Source organism: Rhineura floridana, chromosome 3 (assembly GCF_030035675.1).
Source record: "Rhineura floridana isolate rRhiFlo1 chromosome 3, rRhiFlo1.hap2, whole genome shotgun sequence".
Classification (NCBI taxonomy): Eukaryota; Metazoa; Chordata; class Lepidosauria; order Squamata; family Rhineuridae; genus Rhineura; species Rhineura floridana.
The window spans coordinates 55979421-55996382 of NC_084482.1; the positions used below are offsets into that span (position 1 = coordinate 55979421).

The 16962-nt window shown below is 42.8% G+C and overlaps 1 protein-coding gene across 3 annotated transcripts in view; it reads left to right on the forward strand.

Annotated features, from left to right (window-relative positions):
* Positions 1 to 16962, forward strand: part of ASPSCR1 (ASPSCR1 tether for SLC2A4, UBX domain containing) — a 120646-nt gene that overhangs the window by 21168 nt on the left and 82516 nt on the right. For all 3 annotated transcript variants that reach the window (XM_061615942.1, XM_061615941.1, XM_061615940.1), the window contains exon 3: positions 11423 to 11537. In XM_061615942.1, the coding sequence (XP_061471926.1) occupies positions 11496 to 11537 (42 nt within the window). In that variant the 5' untranslated portion in view covers positions 11423 to 11495. The remainder of the gene's footprint in view (positions 1 to 11422; positions 11538 to 16962) is intronic.

Sequence of the window (16962 nt, forward strand, 5' to 3'; positions counted from 1 at the left end):
ATGCTCCTATATGGGTGAACTTCAGCTGTGATGTGCCCCCATCTCTTCCCCATGCTGCAAGATGCCCCAGTCAGAGTGGAAGTAAGCAGGTCGATAGCACAATTAAAAGAGATCCTATTTGCATCATTTTTGCTCACTGAATAACCCTGCCTGGGCCAGTCTAACCTACTATCTCACAGGGTTGTTGTGAGAACAAAATGAGACTAGGGTTCAAATCCCCACATAGCCATGAAGCTCACTGGGTGACCTTGGGCCAGTCACTGCCTCTCAGCCTCATGAAAACCCTATTCATAGGGTCACCATAAGTTGGAATCAACTTGAAGGCGGTACATATATTTTTTATTTTGAATATGATGATTATGATAATAAATATGCAGCATTTCAAATTAATTCTGTATGAGAAGCATTCCATGCCAAGCTTGGAAAACCAAGGATGAGGTATAAAATGTAGACAAAAATACTTTTGACAAAATGCCGTTTATCTTTTATATCTATATCTATAATTAGCAATACAGCTGAATGATGTATGTAATTTTTTCTTTCCCTTTTCTTTTTTATTAATATTTTAGTACTACTGCTAAAGTTCTGATGAAAGAATAAAGCATTCATTAGCCAAATTCAAATGATTAGAACACATCACATAAATTCCACTGAAGTTGGAGTTTTTGCCATAGAAAATGAAAAAAACATATAACCTATGATAGCCCAATAGACAATCAGAACTAATATAAAACCCTCTTGCTTCTCATTTGCAAATCTTGCAAGATCTAAGGTAACTCTAGATCATGTGAGTTCAGGTGATGCATGTTATGTACATTTGTATAGATATTAGCAGAGATTGTCAACAGTCTATCTCTCTCTGGGACTGGGAATCTTCTCTCTTTCTCACAGAACATGAGTTTGAGAGCTGGGGGACTGAGAGGAGGAGCTGCAAGGACCCTACTTCTCACCTCATCTCTGCCAAGAACAAAAAAATCAGCCTTAAGCCATTTATTATACGCCTAATGATTTTTTATTTTTATTATTATTATTATTACTGAGACAGTTTTTGTCCCACATACAATTCAGTCTTGTGATTAAACAGGACAAAAATACAAATAAAAAGAAAGATGGAGTTCAAATAAATATACAATAAAAAGCTAGCCGGCATTTTAAAAGGCAGGAGTGCTCTGTCTGGATAAATACAGCACACAGGTATGCATAGGAACAAGGGGGAGAGTTCAAAAAGGGGGGGAAGGAAGGCCAGAGCTTGGAAAAGTTACTTTTTTGAACTACAGCTCCCATCAGCCTAATCCAGTGGCCATGTTGCCTAGGGCTGATGGGAGTTGTAGTTCAAAAAAGTAACTTTTCCAAGCTCTGAGTAGGCCGAAGTTTCAGAAGTGCCTTGTGATTGATGGAGGGGGCGGCAACGAGGCAAGGAGAGGCAGTGGGGGGCGCAGAAGGGGCCGTGGGGGGGTGGAGTGGCAAAAATGCCGCCGGGGGGCGCGCACACACACACACACACAAATCATCGTCACTCACCTCCACAGCTCTTCGCCATTCTGCTGCTGCCTTCTCCTCCGTTGTCCTTGCCTTGGCTTTTTCCTCCGGCGTCCATTTTTTCCTCTCAGACGCTAGCAGGCCCTGCCTATTCACCTCTTCCCTCGTGCCTCCTAACACAGATCATGAGGGAAGAGACAGTCTGCGCAGAGGTCCAATCAGTGTGAGGCACATGTCTTGTGTTAACCAATCACAGCCAGGAGCTGACTTCCCCTTGTTCCCGCCCCCAAGTAACGTCCAACCTAACGTGGAAACGTTAAAGTTGCTGCTGAAAAGTAGGGAAATTACTAGTCGTTCTGTTACTTGCCAAATGTAATGGAATTACCCACTCGTTATTTAAAATTGTAACGAATTAAAAGTAACTCGTTAAAAATAACGAGTTACTTCCAAGCTCTGATGATAGCAGTTTGAATGTAATGAAGGAAAAAGCTCTCCAAAACAGAGTTCCCTTTACAAAAACTCAGAGGGATCAAATTGTGTGGAAGAATGGTGTGTTGTACAGGCTGTGGTTGCCTGATGAATGGGAGAACCACTGTGAAAATGTGTGGGAAAGTGGGGGGAAATCAAAAGCTCTACTAAGATTTCCTATTCCATTGGTGTGCTATGTTGTGAAAGAAACCTCACCCATTTGGTACTTTTATGGGGGGAAGGATTTTGGAAGTGCACAACCTACATCTTTGGTTAAAAACTACATTAGTCTTCAGAGTTTTCCTTCTCATACATCCACGAGGCAGGGGTGTAATACATCCTGTGGGGAAACAGGAAGGAACCCAGATTTCTTGATGGAAATACAATTAAGCAGGGTGAGATTCAAGCCTGAAGTATATCCATCTGGCGAATCAGAGTGTGAGGTCAGTTTGTTAAAGCAACCAGTTTCTTGTCAAGTGGTTGTGGTTCAAGATCTTGAGAACAGAGATAGTTTGAATACATCTCAGATAAATAAATTTCTATACCTTTACTGTAGTAAAGAAATGTTTAGAAAGGCACATTCTAAAATGTTGACAGTCAAAGCATTGCAGGTGTGTCCTGAGTCGGGCAGATCACAAGAGTGTTGTTTACGAGTGTCATTAGTGCCACTTCGTTTCAATATTGATCTGGATACCCTGGGGTTCTTGAAGGATTTCTTCACCAGTCTGTCTACAGAAGTAAAAATCCTAATGACTCTAGATCATGGGGTTAAAAAGCTTCATGGTGCAGACATAACATGTACCTTACCCAAGCATCCCAGTAGTTTAAAGGAGCCAAGCCCGATTATTTCTTTCTCATTACACAAACGAGTGAGTCAGAATGAAAGAGTGCTTGAGGAAATCAGGAAACAAGGGAGAGCATTTTTAGGTATGGCTGGTTTTTACAGAAAGTTTATAAAGGGGTTTGGTGAGATAGCAACCCCACTGCATGAGTTAACGCAGAAAAAGAATGCTGAGTGTGTGAGATGGGATGAACGGTGCCAAAAGGCTTTCGACCTAATGATGCAAGCGCTGTGTCAGGGTCCAATATTGATAGCTCCGGACTTTGAACTACCGTTTATAGTGGCAACAGATGCATCTGATTTGGCTCTTGGAGTTGTGCTGATGCAAGAGCGAGAGGGCATCAAGCACCCCATTGCCTACTTAAGTCGTAAACTGTCGTCAAGGGAAAGAAGCTACTCTTCGGTCCAGAAGGAGTGCCTAGCAGTCGTGTGGGGCCTGGGAAAGCTGAGACCCTACGTCTGGGGAAGGAAGTGCACTGTCATCACGGATCATTGCGCATTGCTGTGGCTGGACACTATGAAAAAGAGCAACACCATGCTGCAAAGGTGGTCCTGGGCACTGCAGGAATACCAGATAGACTTTGTTTACATCAAGGGAAAGGACAACGTGTTGGCAGATGGACTTTCGAGGCAGATGGCGGATACTACAATCAAGTGAGCAAGATGTAATTTGAAAAGGACACTTTACCCCAAAGTGATGGACACTTGTATATAAACGCGACGTATTAATTCTGGGTGCAGGAGAAATACTCTGCTGTTATTTAAGGGGGGGGAATGTGATGTTCCTGTAAGTTAGCATCTGTAAATATGGTAAGTGTGGGTCTATTGGGTGATGTATGGTAATTGACTGAGAGAGAAAGGGGGAGTACATGGGTGAGAAGCTGAAGTGTGCTGGATGATGATTGGCTGAGTGGCTGGTTGGCTGAAGGTATAAATGGAGGTTTGTGAGTGATGAGGGGGGTTGTGGGTTGGAAGGTCGGTGAGAGAGTCAGTTAGAGTCATTGTTGAGTTGGTTGGCAGAGTTCTGAGGGAAGTTTGGGTTGGATTTGGCTGATATTTAAAGAGGATATATTTATTTTATTTATTTATTTATTCGACTTATTAGTCGCTTATCTGGCTGAATTGTCAGCCACTCTAAGCAACGTACAAAGCAGAACATGCAAACATCAAAACATTAAGAGACTAACAATAAAAACTAACAATAATGGAAAAGCTAAAAAAACAGGAACAGCAAACCAAAAACATTCATCTTCCTGGTAAAGGGCAGTCCCCAAACAAATGTCACTAAGAGCAGGGGTGGGGGGGCAAGGCAGGTGGAAATGCCTGCCCCCCGATGGTCCCAGCACAGTCCCACCCCCGCAGCAGCACGACCCAGCCCGCAGCCCCCCCCGACAAGGCCCAGGCAGAGGGGCGGGGCAAGGCAGGTGGAAAAGCCCGCCCCCGATGGTCCCAGCACAGTCTCATATATGAAACCATACGCTTGTGAAACATTCCTAGAGTAATCTTGTTATTTCCTGTTATTAGTAAATAAATACTTCTTTGGTTTGCCAAAGGCCTGATCCTTGGCTGGGGAATATACAGACCAGAAGGGAGGGCAAGGTAATTACCAAGGCTGAACAGAAGCAGTATCTAATGGTGGCAGCGGTGAAGGGAGAAATAGTAATAAATCAAGTATCCAGAGCAACCCAGAGTTGTATGCTTTATATATAAAGATACAAGGGGTTTGGGAACAGCATAAGCACGCAGTCACAAAAGTAACCAGCTAGAGAGAGACTCAGGCAAAGTCTCTGGGAGTATTGGTTATAAGATGTGACTGGTGGTGCTGTTTAGCAGTGGGATCTAGTGAGATCTGTGCTAGAGCAGAGTGAGAAACCATATAAAGGACGGTCTTGACTGGTGGTGTCCCTGGTGGTGCCTAGTGAAAAGCAGTAGCCACAAGCAGGTGGGAACCTGACAGGGAGAGCCAGGGAAGGGCGTCACAAGGTATTCAGAGGTGGTTTACCATTGCCTTCCTCTGAGTTATGGCATTAGGCTATACTAAAGCTAAGATTGCTGTCTCCCAGCGAATGATGGACATTGATCTACAAAATCATTTGAGCCTGGTCACACTTTACTCTTAACTATGAAGATTATGCGAGAATGTTTACAACAACAAATTATATGACAAATTTGTCAATTCCCAAGTATAGAAAAGCTTTCATGCTTGTTAGGCTCAACGTTTCACCTTCTGCACTTCTAGAAGGCAGATTTAACAAGGTGCCAGTACAAGAGCTCTTATGCCCCTGTGATATGGGAGATGTGGAAACTGTTGCTCATATCCTGTTATATTGTCCTTTTTATCGGGACTCCCAATTTGATCTCATCACCCCAATTCTTCAAAAAATTCCAGGGAGGTCTGATGCATTTTATTTAGAGTATTTACTTTGAGATAGGATCCCGCAAGTCACAGTTAATGTGGCAAGATTTTGTGCATCAGTTATTACCTGTAGGAGAGTGATGATGGAAAATAATAATAGCAGCTAACTTTTGGGGGGCTTTTTGCTCATTGGTGTATTTGCCCAACATCATTAGCGCCATATTATCTTATGTTGCAGCTGTTTCTTTCTCTGTATAATATTGATTTTATTGTTTTAATATTTTATAGTGGTGGTGTTTGAGCGTAATAAATGATTGATTGATTGTTTGAGTTCTTCTGGGGAATCGGATGAGTAGATTTCAGTAAAAAGCCATAAATTCTTCATTTATGTTTTTGTGCTCAAAAACTATGGACCCCAAACTCTCCTTAACGCCAGAAATTAGGTTTCTGAGTGCCTTTTTTTAGAGCATTAGCTAACAATTTGGACCCATTGTTAAATTCATAATAATGCTTTTGGGTGTAAACCATTTCCACCTAGGCCTTATCAGTTTCAAGGGACTGAAGTTCCCTTTGCTTTTTGCAGAGTTTGGCCAATAATTCTGTCTCCTGTTCTCTTAAATTCTAAATCTAACACTGCAATATCCTATAAAATGGAATTGACCACTTTTTGATCCTCACACTTAAGAAAGCTAGCTTCTTTGATACAGTGCCCCCTAGTGACTGCTTTCATAGTGTCCCAAATGATACGCATGTCGACATCCGGATTGACATTCTCCTGGAAATATTGAGTTAATACTTCAGTTGAATGACTGTAAACTCTTGAGAGAGCAAATTGGAATTCAATTTCCAGGAGAATGCCCCTCCGGATGGGAATAATCTGGATAGCTCCATCAAGACTGGAGTATGATCTGACACAGATTTTATGTGAGCTTCAAGAGTCTCCCCCCCCAAAAAACCGTTAGAGATAAAAAAAGTGATCAAGCCTGGAATGCAGGGCTGTGGAGTTGGTACGCCAGACCTTCGACCCTGACTCTGACTCCGACTCTTCTATTTGTCTCCATGAGCGAAATCAGAAATGATGTGAAGAGTTTCTCGAATAAATGTTAGCTGTCCAGTGTTAGGTGCATAGAGTGAACACACAGTTACATTTTTGCTGTCTAGTGTGCATTAACAATGATGTAACTTCCATTTGGGTCTGTGAGTGAGTCAGCAACTGTCAGAGGGCCTTTTTTTTGCTATCAATATCACTGTCCCTCTGGCCTTGACGTTCCTTTGGCACAAATTTCTTCTATCCAGGTTCCTTTAAGGAGTTTGCCTTTTTGTTTTTTGTTTTGATGGATCTCTTGCAAACAAATCATATCAGGAGACTCATGCTTAAATGCTGCCATTACCGTGGCTCATTTGATGGCTGTGCCAAGGCTATTGACATTTAAGGAGAGTGTTCTGAGTTTATCTAGTGACTATTTCATGGTGTTTGAGAAGGGAGTGTTGAGGTTGTGGGCAGAATGTTCCATGGTTTGTTCTGGTGCGAGATCCTAGGGAATTGTTCTCTGAGTAACTGGAGTAACTTCATATAACAAGCAGAATCGGAAAACAACAAAATTAACAAGCTGTGCCACCAACATGGTTCTGAGGTGCCATGAGGTTTTGCCGAAAAATACCTCATACCGCTTGTGATCGGGGAGTTAGCGGGGACCATATACAGTGATAGGTCCTCTCCTGCCACAGGGGATGGGTTTCATAATGACCAAGTGGCCATTTAGAATTCTAATATATAGTCCTGTCATAAAATTGGAGATTTAAATCTGGGTAGGGCAATCATGATTTTTAAGTTCAGTCCTTGTTATCATCTGCATTTGGGGTAGAGCGTCTGCTGCGATTGCTTTCTGGCCCGAGACCTGTAAGATTAATCTTCTTGTTCCTCTTGTCTCTTTTGTTTTTTTTTACTCTCTCATTGTCCGTGTTTCTTGTTGCTAGCAGAATTTTGTCCCTCCCTGAGTTGCTCACGTATGGGGTTTAAGTGGAGATCTTGCAAAAGTTGTTCTGCCTGACGTTTTGTGCTAGTTGTAAGATATTTCCCATTGTGCAGTAATATTAGCTTGAATGGGAACCCCACCTATAGCGAATTCTTGCTTCTTGGAGTGCTCCCGTGTAAGGTTTCAGCAGCTTCCTTGGTTGTAATATGTCAGGGCTCAGGTCCTGATATACATCAAGTATGGCATCATTGTATTTTATTACAGTCTCAGCCTCAGAGGAAGGCAATGGTAAACCACCTCTGAATGCTGTTTACCATGAAAATCCTATTCATAGGGTCGCCATAAGTTGGGATCAACTTGAAGGCAGGACATTTTCATTTTGCGCAAAGCTTTATAGATTTTTTCTTTTCTTTTAAACCTTTCAAATTTCACTATTATGTCCCTCGGGGGTGCCATCCAATCTAGCACAAGTGCCAAGTGGTCTGTGTGCTCTTTCTATATCATCTGCAGTAAGAACAGTATCCAGATTCAAAGTGTTTAACCAATTCACAAGAAATGCATGCATATTGGCCCCCTCCTCTTTCTCTGGGACCCCCCTCAGATGAATATTGCCTCTGTGTCCTTCTGCTCCGCTACACGTAACTCCAGCTCTTTAGTTGCAATTTTAAGCTGTTCTAACTTCTCGTTGTGCCCAAGGCCTAGGTTCACAGCTGCATTAGCTGTTTTCGAGATGTCTTTAATTTGGGCAGAAAGTGTTTCAATTTTCCCTTCTATAGGCTGATGCCCAGTCAGCTGCGGGCCTTTTCCTTATTTTAGAAATATATTTGCCTGATTCAATGTCATCTGACAGTGCATTTATTAGTTTCCCACCCTTAGACGTTTTCTGCCTCTCCGCTCCATGTCAATTTCTCCTTTGTCTTCAGAAGGTGTGGCTGAACTGTCGCTTATAACAGAGATCAAATGACATTTAGGGACTTTAGATTGACCTCCTTGTGTGGCCCATGGCATCACCTATCCAGAGATGATTTTTGAAGTCAATGTGCTCAGCGACGACAGGACATTAAGTGCAAAAATGTCCCTGTGGCTTCAGGAGATTCGTCTCTGCACTGCCATTTTGCCCAATAACAAACCACAACCCTTAGACACCTTTCTTAGAGAACTCAGGGTGACTAACAATAATATTAAAATATAGAATTTGTAAAACAAAACAATGAAAACACTATGTTGTATTAAAACCATACCTACCTACAAAAATTAACAAAATCAACAACCAGCAACAATAATAAATAACCACAGACAAATCTGAAAATGGTTAATGAAAGAGCCTAAATTTCAAGTTCAGTAAAAGAACAAGTATTTCTCAAGTCCAAAAAAATAAATAAATCCCAACATAGATTTGCTTTCTTGGTTAGGGCATCCTGTTCTAGTTGATATGAGAGATGTGGCAGCCCTAAAGGGCTGAAATCCCAAACTATATCCTCAGTTGCATTATGCAGAATTGATAGAGAATGGATGGTATCACTGCTAAGGGAAGGTTCTTCCATGTTGGGACTGAATTGTGACTGCAGGTGTGCCTGTCATTATGGCAGCTCTTGGTGCTACTATGGTTGTGTTTTCCTGCAGATAAGATAAGCGTAGCCCAAGGCACTTTAGTACCTGAGGTGGAAAACATAAATGACACCGCCATCTCTTGAACTAGTTAACATGTCACCAGAAAGTTATCCTGTGCAGATCTAATTGAAATTAATGGGATCTAGTCAAGAGTACTTCTGTGCTCTTATGTAGCTCCTCTTCATTTCAGTAGGGCTTATACAGGAGATCTTCCTGGTGGCTGTGCCTTATGATTCTGACCTGTATGCCTCTCAATCTACTGCCCTTGAAAATGGAAATAGACTGCCTTCAAGTTGATCCCGACTTATGGCGACCCTATGAATAGGGATTTCATGGTAAGCGGTATTCAGAGGGGGTTTGCCATTGCCCCCCTCTGAGGCTAGTCCTCCCCAGCTGGCTAGGGCCCGCTCAGCTTGCCACAGCTGCACAAGCCAGCCCCTTTCTTGTCTACAGCTGCCAGCTGGGGGGCAACTGGGCTCCTTGGGACTATGAAGCTTGCCCACGGCTGCATGTAACCCCTGAGCCACTCACTGTGGGAGTGATCTTTAGCTGGCCCTTTACACCCAGGAGACACGAGCGGGGATTTGAACTCACAGACTCTGGACTCCCAGCCAGGCTCTCCTCCCCACTGTGCTATACCAGCTGTCTCCATGTAGCCAAAGGACTGTCAAATTTGAGGGCTGGGGAAAAGGAAGGGAAGGAGGATTCTAGTTTTCTCCCCACTTCCCCTCCTTAGGAGCCCTCAAAATCTCCTGCCTCAGGATGCCATCTTGCTTCCTCTTGGGTAGGTAGGGCTGCCTCTAGTTGTGACATGCATTTCAGCTGTTTCCAAATAGCAACTCCCGCAGCTTCTTGCTGTTTTCTATCCAGATGTTTTTCTGGTATGCAAATGGTTGCACTTCTTTATTTTACTCCATTCTGCAGCATGCTTCTAAATGTGTGGCCCTTTGAATATGTATTCTAGGTACTAAATTGCATTCAGTGAAGTGGGAGAAAGGGGGAAGTAATTTCTTGATCTAATGTTATTGGCTTGGATCCTGAGGATTGTAAGTGTAAAGGTCATGCAGTGGACCTTTCCTGCCTCTTCCTTCCTGCTGTAGCCCTTGTGACCTCTGAAAAGCTGCACCTGTGGGTCAGAAAACCTTCTAGAATGACGTGCTATGTAGCAGGTGGGGAGCGGCTTCTAGAGAGGGATATTAGTGGAAATTGGGACCACAAATTGCATAAGTACAGATGCCTTTGGATTTCGGCCACTGTTTTTATGAGCATCAGCGACTAGTGCTGCTTATGGCATGATCTTTAGCTGATGCTGGGAATATCTATGTGGAACCTAAAATCATGGTTACATAAATCTACGTATCTTGTTTTGTATGTTATAAATGCCATAACAGATAATAATATTTTAAGAGTGTCTTTTAAATTTTGCCATGGTGTTGGGGAATTGTTTTTTGCTGTGTCAATCCCACATCATTGTGGTATTATTTAAAGACTCACAACCACATGGATGGTGCCAATAGCATACATTCATGACAGGAAGCTGTTGTCTGGCCAAGACTGGGGGATGATGATTTCATGTTAAGGACTCGTGTGATTTAGCACCCATGTGGTTTTGTGCCTTCAAATGTTACCACAGTGTGGTGTGGCAAATCCATGGAAAAATAGCTCTCTTATAGTATAGTAATATTTAAAGAATACCTCAGTTATATTTGTTCAGTTGAAGTTTGATTTTTGTGAGCAAGGGTCAGTCCACCAATATTGGCTGGTCTTGGTACCTTGCCCTTATCACCAACCCTGCTCCCTCTTCCCCTTAGTCCTCTCACATAAACAGGGTATGTGGGGAAGAGACAGGTTTTTTTTGATATTTCACTGCACTTTGAAGGCACTGTGCTTCTTGCTTGATGAGATTTTGCCCAAGTTCTAGGTTCATGAGATAAATGCAGTTGATTTCTAGCTTCACACTGCACTTTGAATGGTCTTAGTGTTTTCAAAAACAGAATGAAGTTGGAGGTAAGGAAAGGGATGCTTGCCAGAGAGGGTGGGGTACTCATTGTGGACCCTTGGGTGGGATAGAATGCAAATAACTGAAATGGCTAAATAAACATTTGGGAGACTCCTTGTCTCACTGTAAGGTCTGTGATCTCCATAAGCAGATTTTAGTTTTTAATTTCACTGACTTTATATGAAGCAAAATATATGCTCTACCACTGAGTTGTAGATCATCCCCTTGAAGCTTTTTTGTCCTCAGGCTATTGGTTCATATAACCCAGGGATGGGGAACATGTAGCCCTCCTTATGTTGTTGGACAACACCTACCATCATCCCTGACTATTGGCCTTAATAGCTGGGGCTGATGGTAGTTGGAGTCCAGCAACATATGGAGGGCCACAGCTTCCTTACCCTTGGTCTAGCCCAGTACTATTTCTACTCTGACAGCAGCTTTATGAAACTTTGGGCAGAGGTCTTTCCTAGGATTGTTACCAGATATCTATAACTGAAGACGTTTGGGATTAAATGTGACCTTTATACATGCAAAACTTCCACTAGAAATATTGTGTTGCTTCCCAAAATAACAACTTGGCATTCTTCAGTCACTCTTAACAGAATCTCTTTCGTGCTTAAATTAATTAATTGATAAATAATCATGATTTAGTCTCTGGGCAAAAGGTTATTATTGGGCTGTTTGTATTGCAGGTTTCAGAGGACTGTGCTGGATCTCTCTCTACAATGGAGATTTGCCAACCTGCCCAACAATGCCAAACTGGAGATGGTGCCCGTCTCTTGTAACAGAGCAGGAACTGAAACCACAGTATGTTCTTTTTACTTCATGATGTGATTCTAGCTCATATTCCAGCCATGATCATGGTAGATTCCTGTTAGAGGGGAAATTATAATCATTCCCCCTTCACAGGATCTTCACCTTCTTTATGAATATTTATGCATGCTTGTTTTTAAAGTGAACTGTTAAGGCAGGGATGTGGACTTGTGGCCCTCTTAGATGTTGCTGGACTCTCATCAGCCTCAGTCAGTATGACCAATGGTCAGGGATGATGGGAGATGTAGCCCAGCATCATCTGCAGGCCACAGGTTCCCCATCCCTGTCGTAAGGCATTTTGTCTCTTGAAAGGCAATATAAAGATATCCGTCAGTTTCTTTAGGATGTAGGTTGCATGGTAAGTTACCTCCCCTTTTCTATCACACTCTTCCCCCTTCTTCTGTCAATATATTTATAATATTAAATGAAATTGAGAAAAAGGGTGGCATGTCAGTAGGAGGACCTCAGTCCTTTAAGAAAACATGTCATATGCTTCAATATATTCTCTCCAAATTTTTATTTTTAAAAGTCTGAGGACCTGGTTCTTTGGTACCCTCTCATGTAAGGCTGAGTCTGGGCAGGCTAAAGTTACCAAAAGAAAAAGGGTTTGGATTTCCCTACACTGTATTTCTTATGACAGTTTTGTGAATGGGGAATAGATCTCCTAAATGAGAAATGTTAATTGTCCACCTTGTTAATATCGCCATTAGATGCTGTGTGCCACTTAGATTTTTGTTTATCAGCAATAAAAGTAATGGAAGAATCATGGAAAATTTTGGAGAATGCACAGGAATTGGTTGGAAAAGGACATTATTATTGCTTTAACAAGTATGGCTTAAGCTTTGCTATGAAATGGTAATACGTTTGTCCTACAATGCAGTTTTATGTGTATTAACTCAGAAGTGAATCCTGCTATGTTCAATGGGTCTTACTTCCAGATAAGTCTGCAACCCAGCATGTACTTTTTATGAAGATTTTTGTCCTTGGCGTAATCCCGCTCTTAAAAATCCCTTAAAGAAGAAAATTATGTACGATGGCCAACTACTTACATTTCTAAAACACAAACAAATTAAAGACTTCTAGAAATTATATATACAACAAAGAAAAATGGAATGAAGAATTCAGGGAAACCCTCTTGAATGGAAATTAGCCCTAGCAAACATTTTGATTAATTGAAGATTTAACCATTTTTATGGTCCGTTTAGCCAACAACTTTTTATAGAATTAACAGGCCTCCAAAACACTCTAGTTTAACACAAGTACAGTGCTGAAGATGCAGTGAAGAGGAATTGCATATGTAGTGGCAATGTGAAGTAGTTAAGCTTTAAAGAAAAAAATATTTGGAGGGCTCAGCTTTGTTCTCTAGGTAAGTATCAAATGTACTTCCCACCCACCCAATGATGTTTGGATATATACCAACAGGTTGGTGCAGGTTAATTGATTTTGCTCTGGCTCAGAACTGCAATAGGATGGAAAGCCCTCCACTTATCTCTCAGGATCCTGGCTGACGGAGACTCTGGAGAGACCTCTTCAGAGGGAGAGACTTTGGTGGCCCATACAGCACCCTCCTTTCACTGAAGACATGAAGAAACCCACACTAGGCCAAAGGCAACCTGAAGAGCCCCCTGTCAGAGACGCCTCTGTTGTCCCCAGTCCCACGACACTATCACGAGCTCCACCTTGATCTGTGATTCTCCCCATCATCCCCTGGGTCTCAAAGGTGGTGATGGGAAGCCCAGAGTCACAGGAGGAGTGCCTGCCTGCCTGCTAGATACCTCTATTGATAGGGGTCTACTTGGGAGGAGGGAGAAGATCTAGATTCAGGCAATGACCTAGTAGAGGATCAAGTAGAGGCAGTGACTATTTAAGTCTCTCGGACTCCTCTAGACCTAAATATCTCCAGAGCTCATTAATGCTCCAGTTCTTTTGTTCCAGCTTCTAGCTCCAGCTTCCTCACTTCTGCTCCAACTAAATAATTAACTCCAGCTCCAGCCTCCACACCAGTTCTGGTCATGGACATTACTTTGGAAAAGTGCCTCTTCTTCCTCTGATGCAGTGCCATTTGAAGAAAGTCTTGGAGCTTGTAACACTCCTTCCTGTTTCCTGAGCCTCTAAGACCATCTAGGAATCGTATTGCATGAGAGGGAACATAAGAGCAGGCTGCTGTATCAGGCCAATGGCCCATCTAGTCTGGCATCCTGTTCTCATCCAGTTGTCTGTGGGAAGCCTGCAAGCAGGACCTGAGCGCAAGAACACTCTCCCCTCCTGTGGTTTCCAGCAACTGTTATTTAGCCTCCTGGAGGCAGAGCATAGCCGTCATGGCTAGAAGCCATTGTCAGCCTTCTCTTCCATTAATTTATCTAATCCTCTTTTAAAGCCATCCAAGTTGGTGGCCATCACTGCCTCCTGTGCAAGTAAATTCCATGGTTTAACTATGCACTGCCTGAAGAAATACTTTGTTTTGTCTGTCAGTCTTTCAACATTTAGCTTTGTGGATGTCCACGAGTACTGGTGTTAGGAGAGAGGGAGAAATTTTTTTCTCTATCTGCATTCTCATGTCATGCATAATTTTTGTACATCTATCATGTCTTCTCCTATTTGCCTTTTCACTAAACTAAAAAGCCCCAAATCATATAATCATAGAATAGTAGAGTTGAAAGGGCCATTGAGCAAATAAGGCCATCGAGTCTAAGCACCTGCTCAATGCAGGAATCCAACTTAAAGCATACCCAGCAGGTGGCTGTCCAGCTGTCTCTTGAATGCCTCCATTGTTGGAGAGTGCACCACCTATCTAGGTAATTGTTTCCATTGTCATACTGCTCTAACAATTAGGAATTTTTTCCTGATGTTCAGTCAAAAACTGGTTTCCTGTAACTTGAGCCCATTATTTCATGTCCTGCACTCTGGAATGATTGAGAAAAGATCCTGGTCCTCCTCTGTGTGACAACCTTTCAAGTACTTGAAGAGTGCTATCATATTTCTCATCGGTATTCTCTTCTCACGGCTAAACATGCCCAGTTCTTTCAGTGTCTCCTCATAGTGCTTTGTTTCCAGTCCCCTGAAAATCTCTATTGTCTTCCTCTGAACCCGTTCCAGTTTGCCTTCATCCTTCTTAAAGTGTGGCATCCAGAACTGGATACAGTACTCAAGATGAGGCCTAACCAATGCAGCATCCAGAACTAGTACTTCATGCAGTTTGGAAACTATACTTCTGTCAGTGTAGCCTCAAATAGCATTTGCCTCTGTTGCAGCCACATCACACTGTTAGCTCATATTCAGCTTGTGATCAACAACAATTCCAAGATCATTCTCGTATGTAGTATTGCTGAGCCATGTGCCCACTTTCTTATCACTGTGCATTTGGTTTCTTTTTCCTACATGCAGAGCTTTGCACTTATCCCTGTTAAATTTCATTCTGTTGCTTTCAGCCCAGTGCTCCAGCCTATCAAGATCCCTTTGAATTTTCTTTCTTCCAGAGTGTTAGCTATCCCTTCCAATTTTGTATCATCTGCAAATTTGATAAGAATTCCCTGCACCTCATCATCCAAGTCATGAATAAAAATGTTGAAGAGCACTGGGCCCAGGACCGAGCCCTGTGGTACCCTGCTCGTTACCTCCCCACACTTTGAGAAGGAACAATTGATAAGCATTCTTTGAGTACGATTCTGTAGCCAACCGTGGATCCACCTGATAGTTGTTCCCTCCAGCCCAAATTTAGCAGCTTGCTAATCAGAATATCATAGGGCACTTTGTCAAAAGCTTTGCTGACGTCGAGATATATTATGTCCACAGCATTCCCACAGTTTACCAGGAAGGTTACCTGATCAAAAAATGAGATACTGTTAGTCTGGCAGGATTTGTTCTTGATAAATCCATGTTGGCTTCTAGTAATCACTGCATTGTTTTCAAGGTGCTTACAGACTGATCACTTTATAATCTGCTCCAGAATTTTCCCAGGGATTGATGTCAGGCTGATTGGTCCATAGGTCTCTGGTTTCTCCTTTTTGCCCTTTTGGAAGATAGGGACAATATTAGCTCTCCTCCAGTCATCTGGCACTTCACCCATCCTCCACGATTTTGCTAAGATAATAGACAGTGGTTCCAAGAGTTCTTTAGGCAGTGCCCTCAATATTCTGGGATGCAGTTCATCAGGCTCTGGAGATTTGAACTTGTTGAAAGTAATTAGGTATTCTTTAATCATTTGTCTATCGATCTCAAGCTGCAATCCTGCCCCTTCAACGTCATGTTTGACAGGAGGGTCATAGACCCTCTTTTGTGAGAAGACTGAGCCAAAGTAGGAATTGAGCACTTCCGCCTTTTCTTTGACATCTGTTATCATTTTGCCATCCTCATTGAGCAGCTGTACACCATTTCTTTTTTCTGTTTTTTACTATGAATGTACCTTGAAGGAAGGTGGTTTTTTTGCTTTTAGCATCCTTCAGTAACCTCAGCTCATTTTCAGCTTTATCCTTCCTGACACCATCCCTGCAATTCCGTGCTACCTGGCTGTACTCTTCCTTTGTGGCCTGGCTGTCATGGCCCCGTCAGAGGACTCATCAGACGAGGATGACTCGGGAGTAACAGCAGCAGACCCAGAAGGGGAAACGGAGGAAACTCCTGAGAACCCAGCTCCTTCTCCCCCTCAGCTGCAGAGCACCCCAGACACAGCTGAAGCCCTTCAGCCAGACGCAGACAGTGAACAGGAGACTCCCCCCTCACCTGCAGAACGTAGACAGCAGAAGGTCAGGCAGAAGAGGGGCAGGCCTGTCCACTTAAGGCCAAAACGCTGAGGGCTCACACCTGCTGACAAACCTGCTCCTTAAAAGTCAAACCTTGGCTGCAGCTTGTTGCTGACTACAACGTCAGGTGTGGCTTCATGTGTTTCCAGATTCCCTGAACCTGATCTCGGACTGACCCCTTAGCACTTGAACCCGGACCTCTACTGACTTCGCTTCTGGACTTCTGGCTTGGCACGTAAGCTTGGAAAGGGCCTTGCCCTTATCACGCTTCATCCTTGTTAGTCTGGCAGATTTACGACCAAGCTGCCGGCTAAGGACTTTCCCGCCTGGTAAATACCCAGGAATTTCCAGCCCCGCCTGCACTGCTGTCTCAGTGCAGAGCTGACACTGGCCTTCCTTCTACTTTTTTGTTTTCAGGTCATCTCTAAGCTTGTTGTGAAGCCACATTGGCTTCTTCTGCTGTCTTCCACCTTTTTTCCTTGTTGGAATTGTTTGCAATTGTGCTTTCAGAATTTCCATTTTTAGAATCTCCCACCCATCTTGGACTCCTTTTCTCATTATTATTATTATTTTTTTAATTAGTTTTATATCCTGCTCTTTCTCCCAGTAGGAGCCCAAGGCAACATATTAGGATCTTTTGCCATGGAACCTTACTCATCATTGTTCTGAGTTTATTAAAA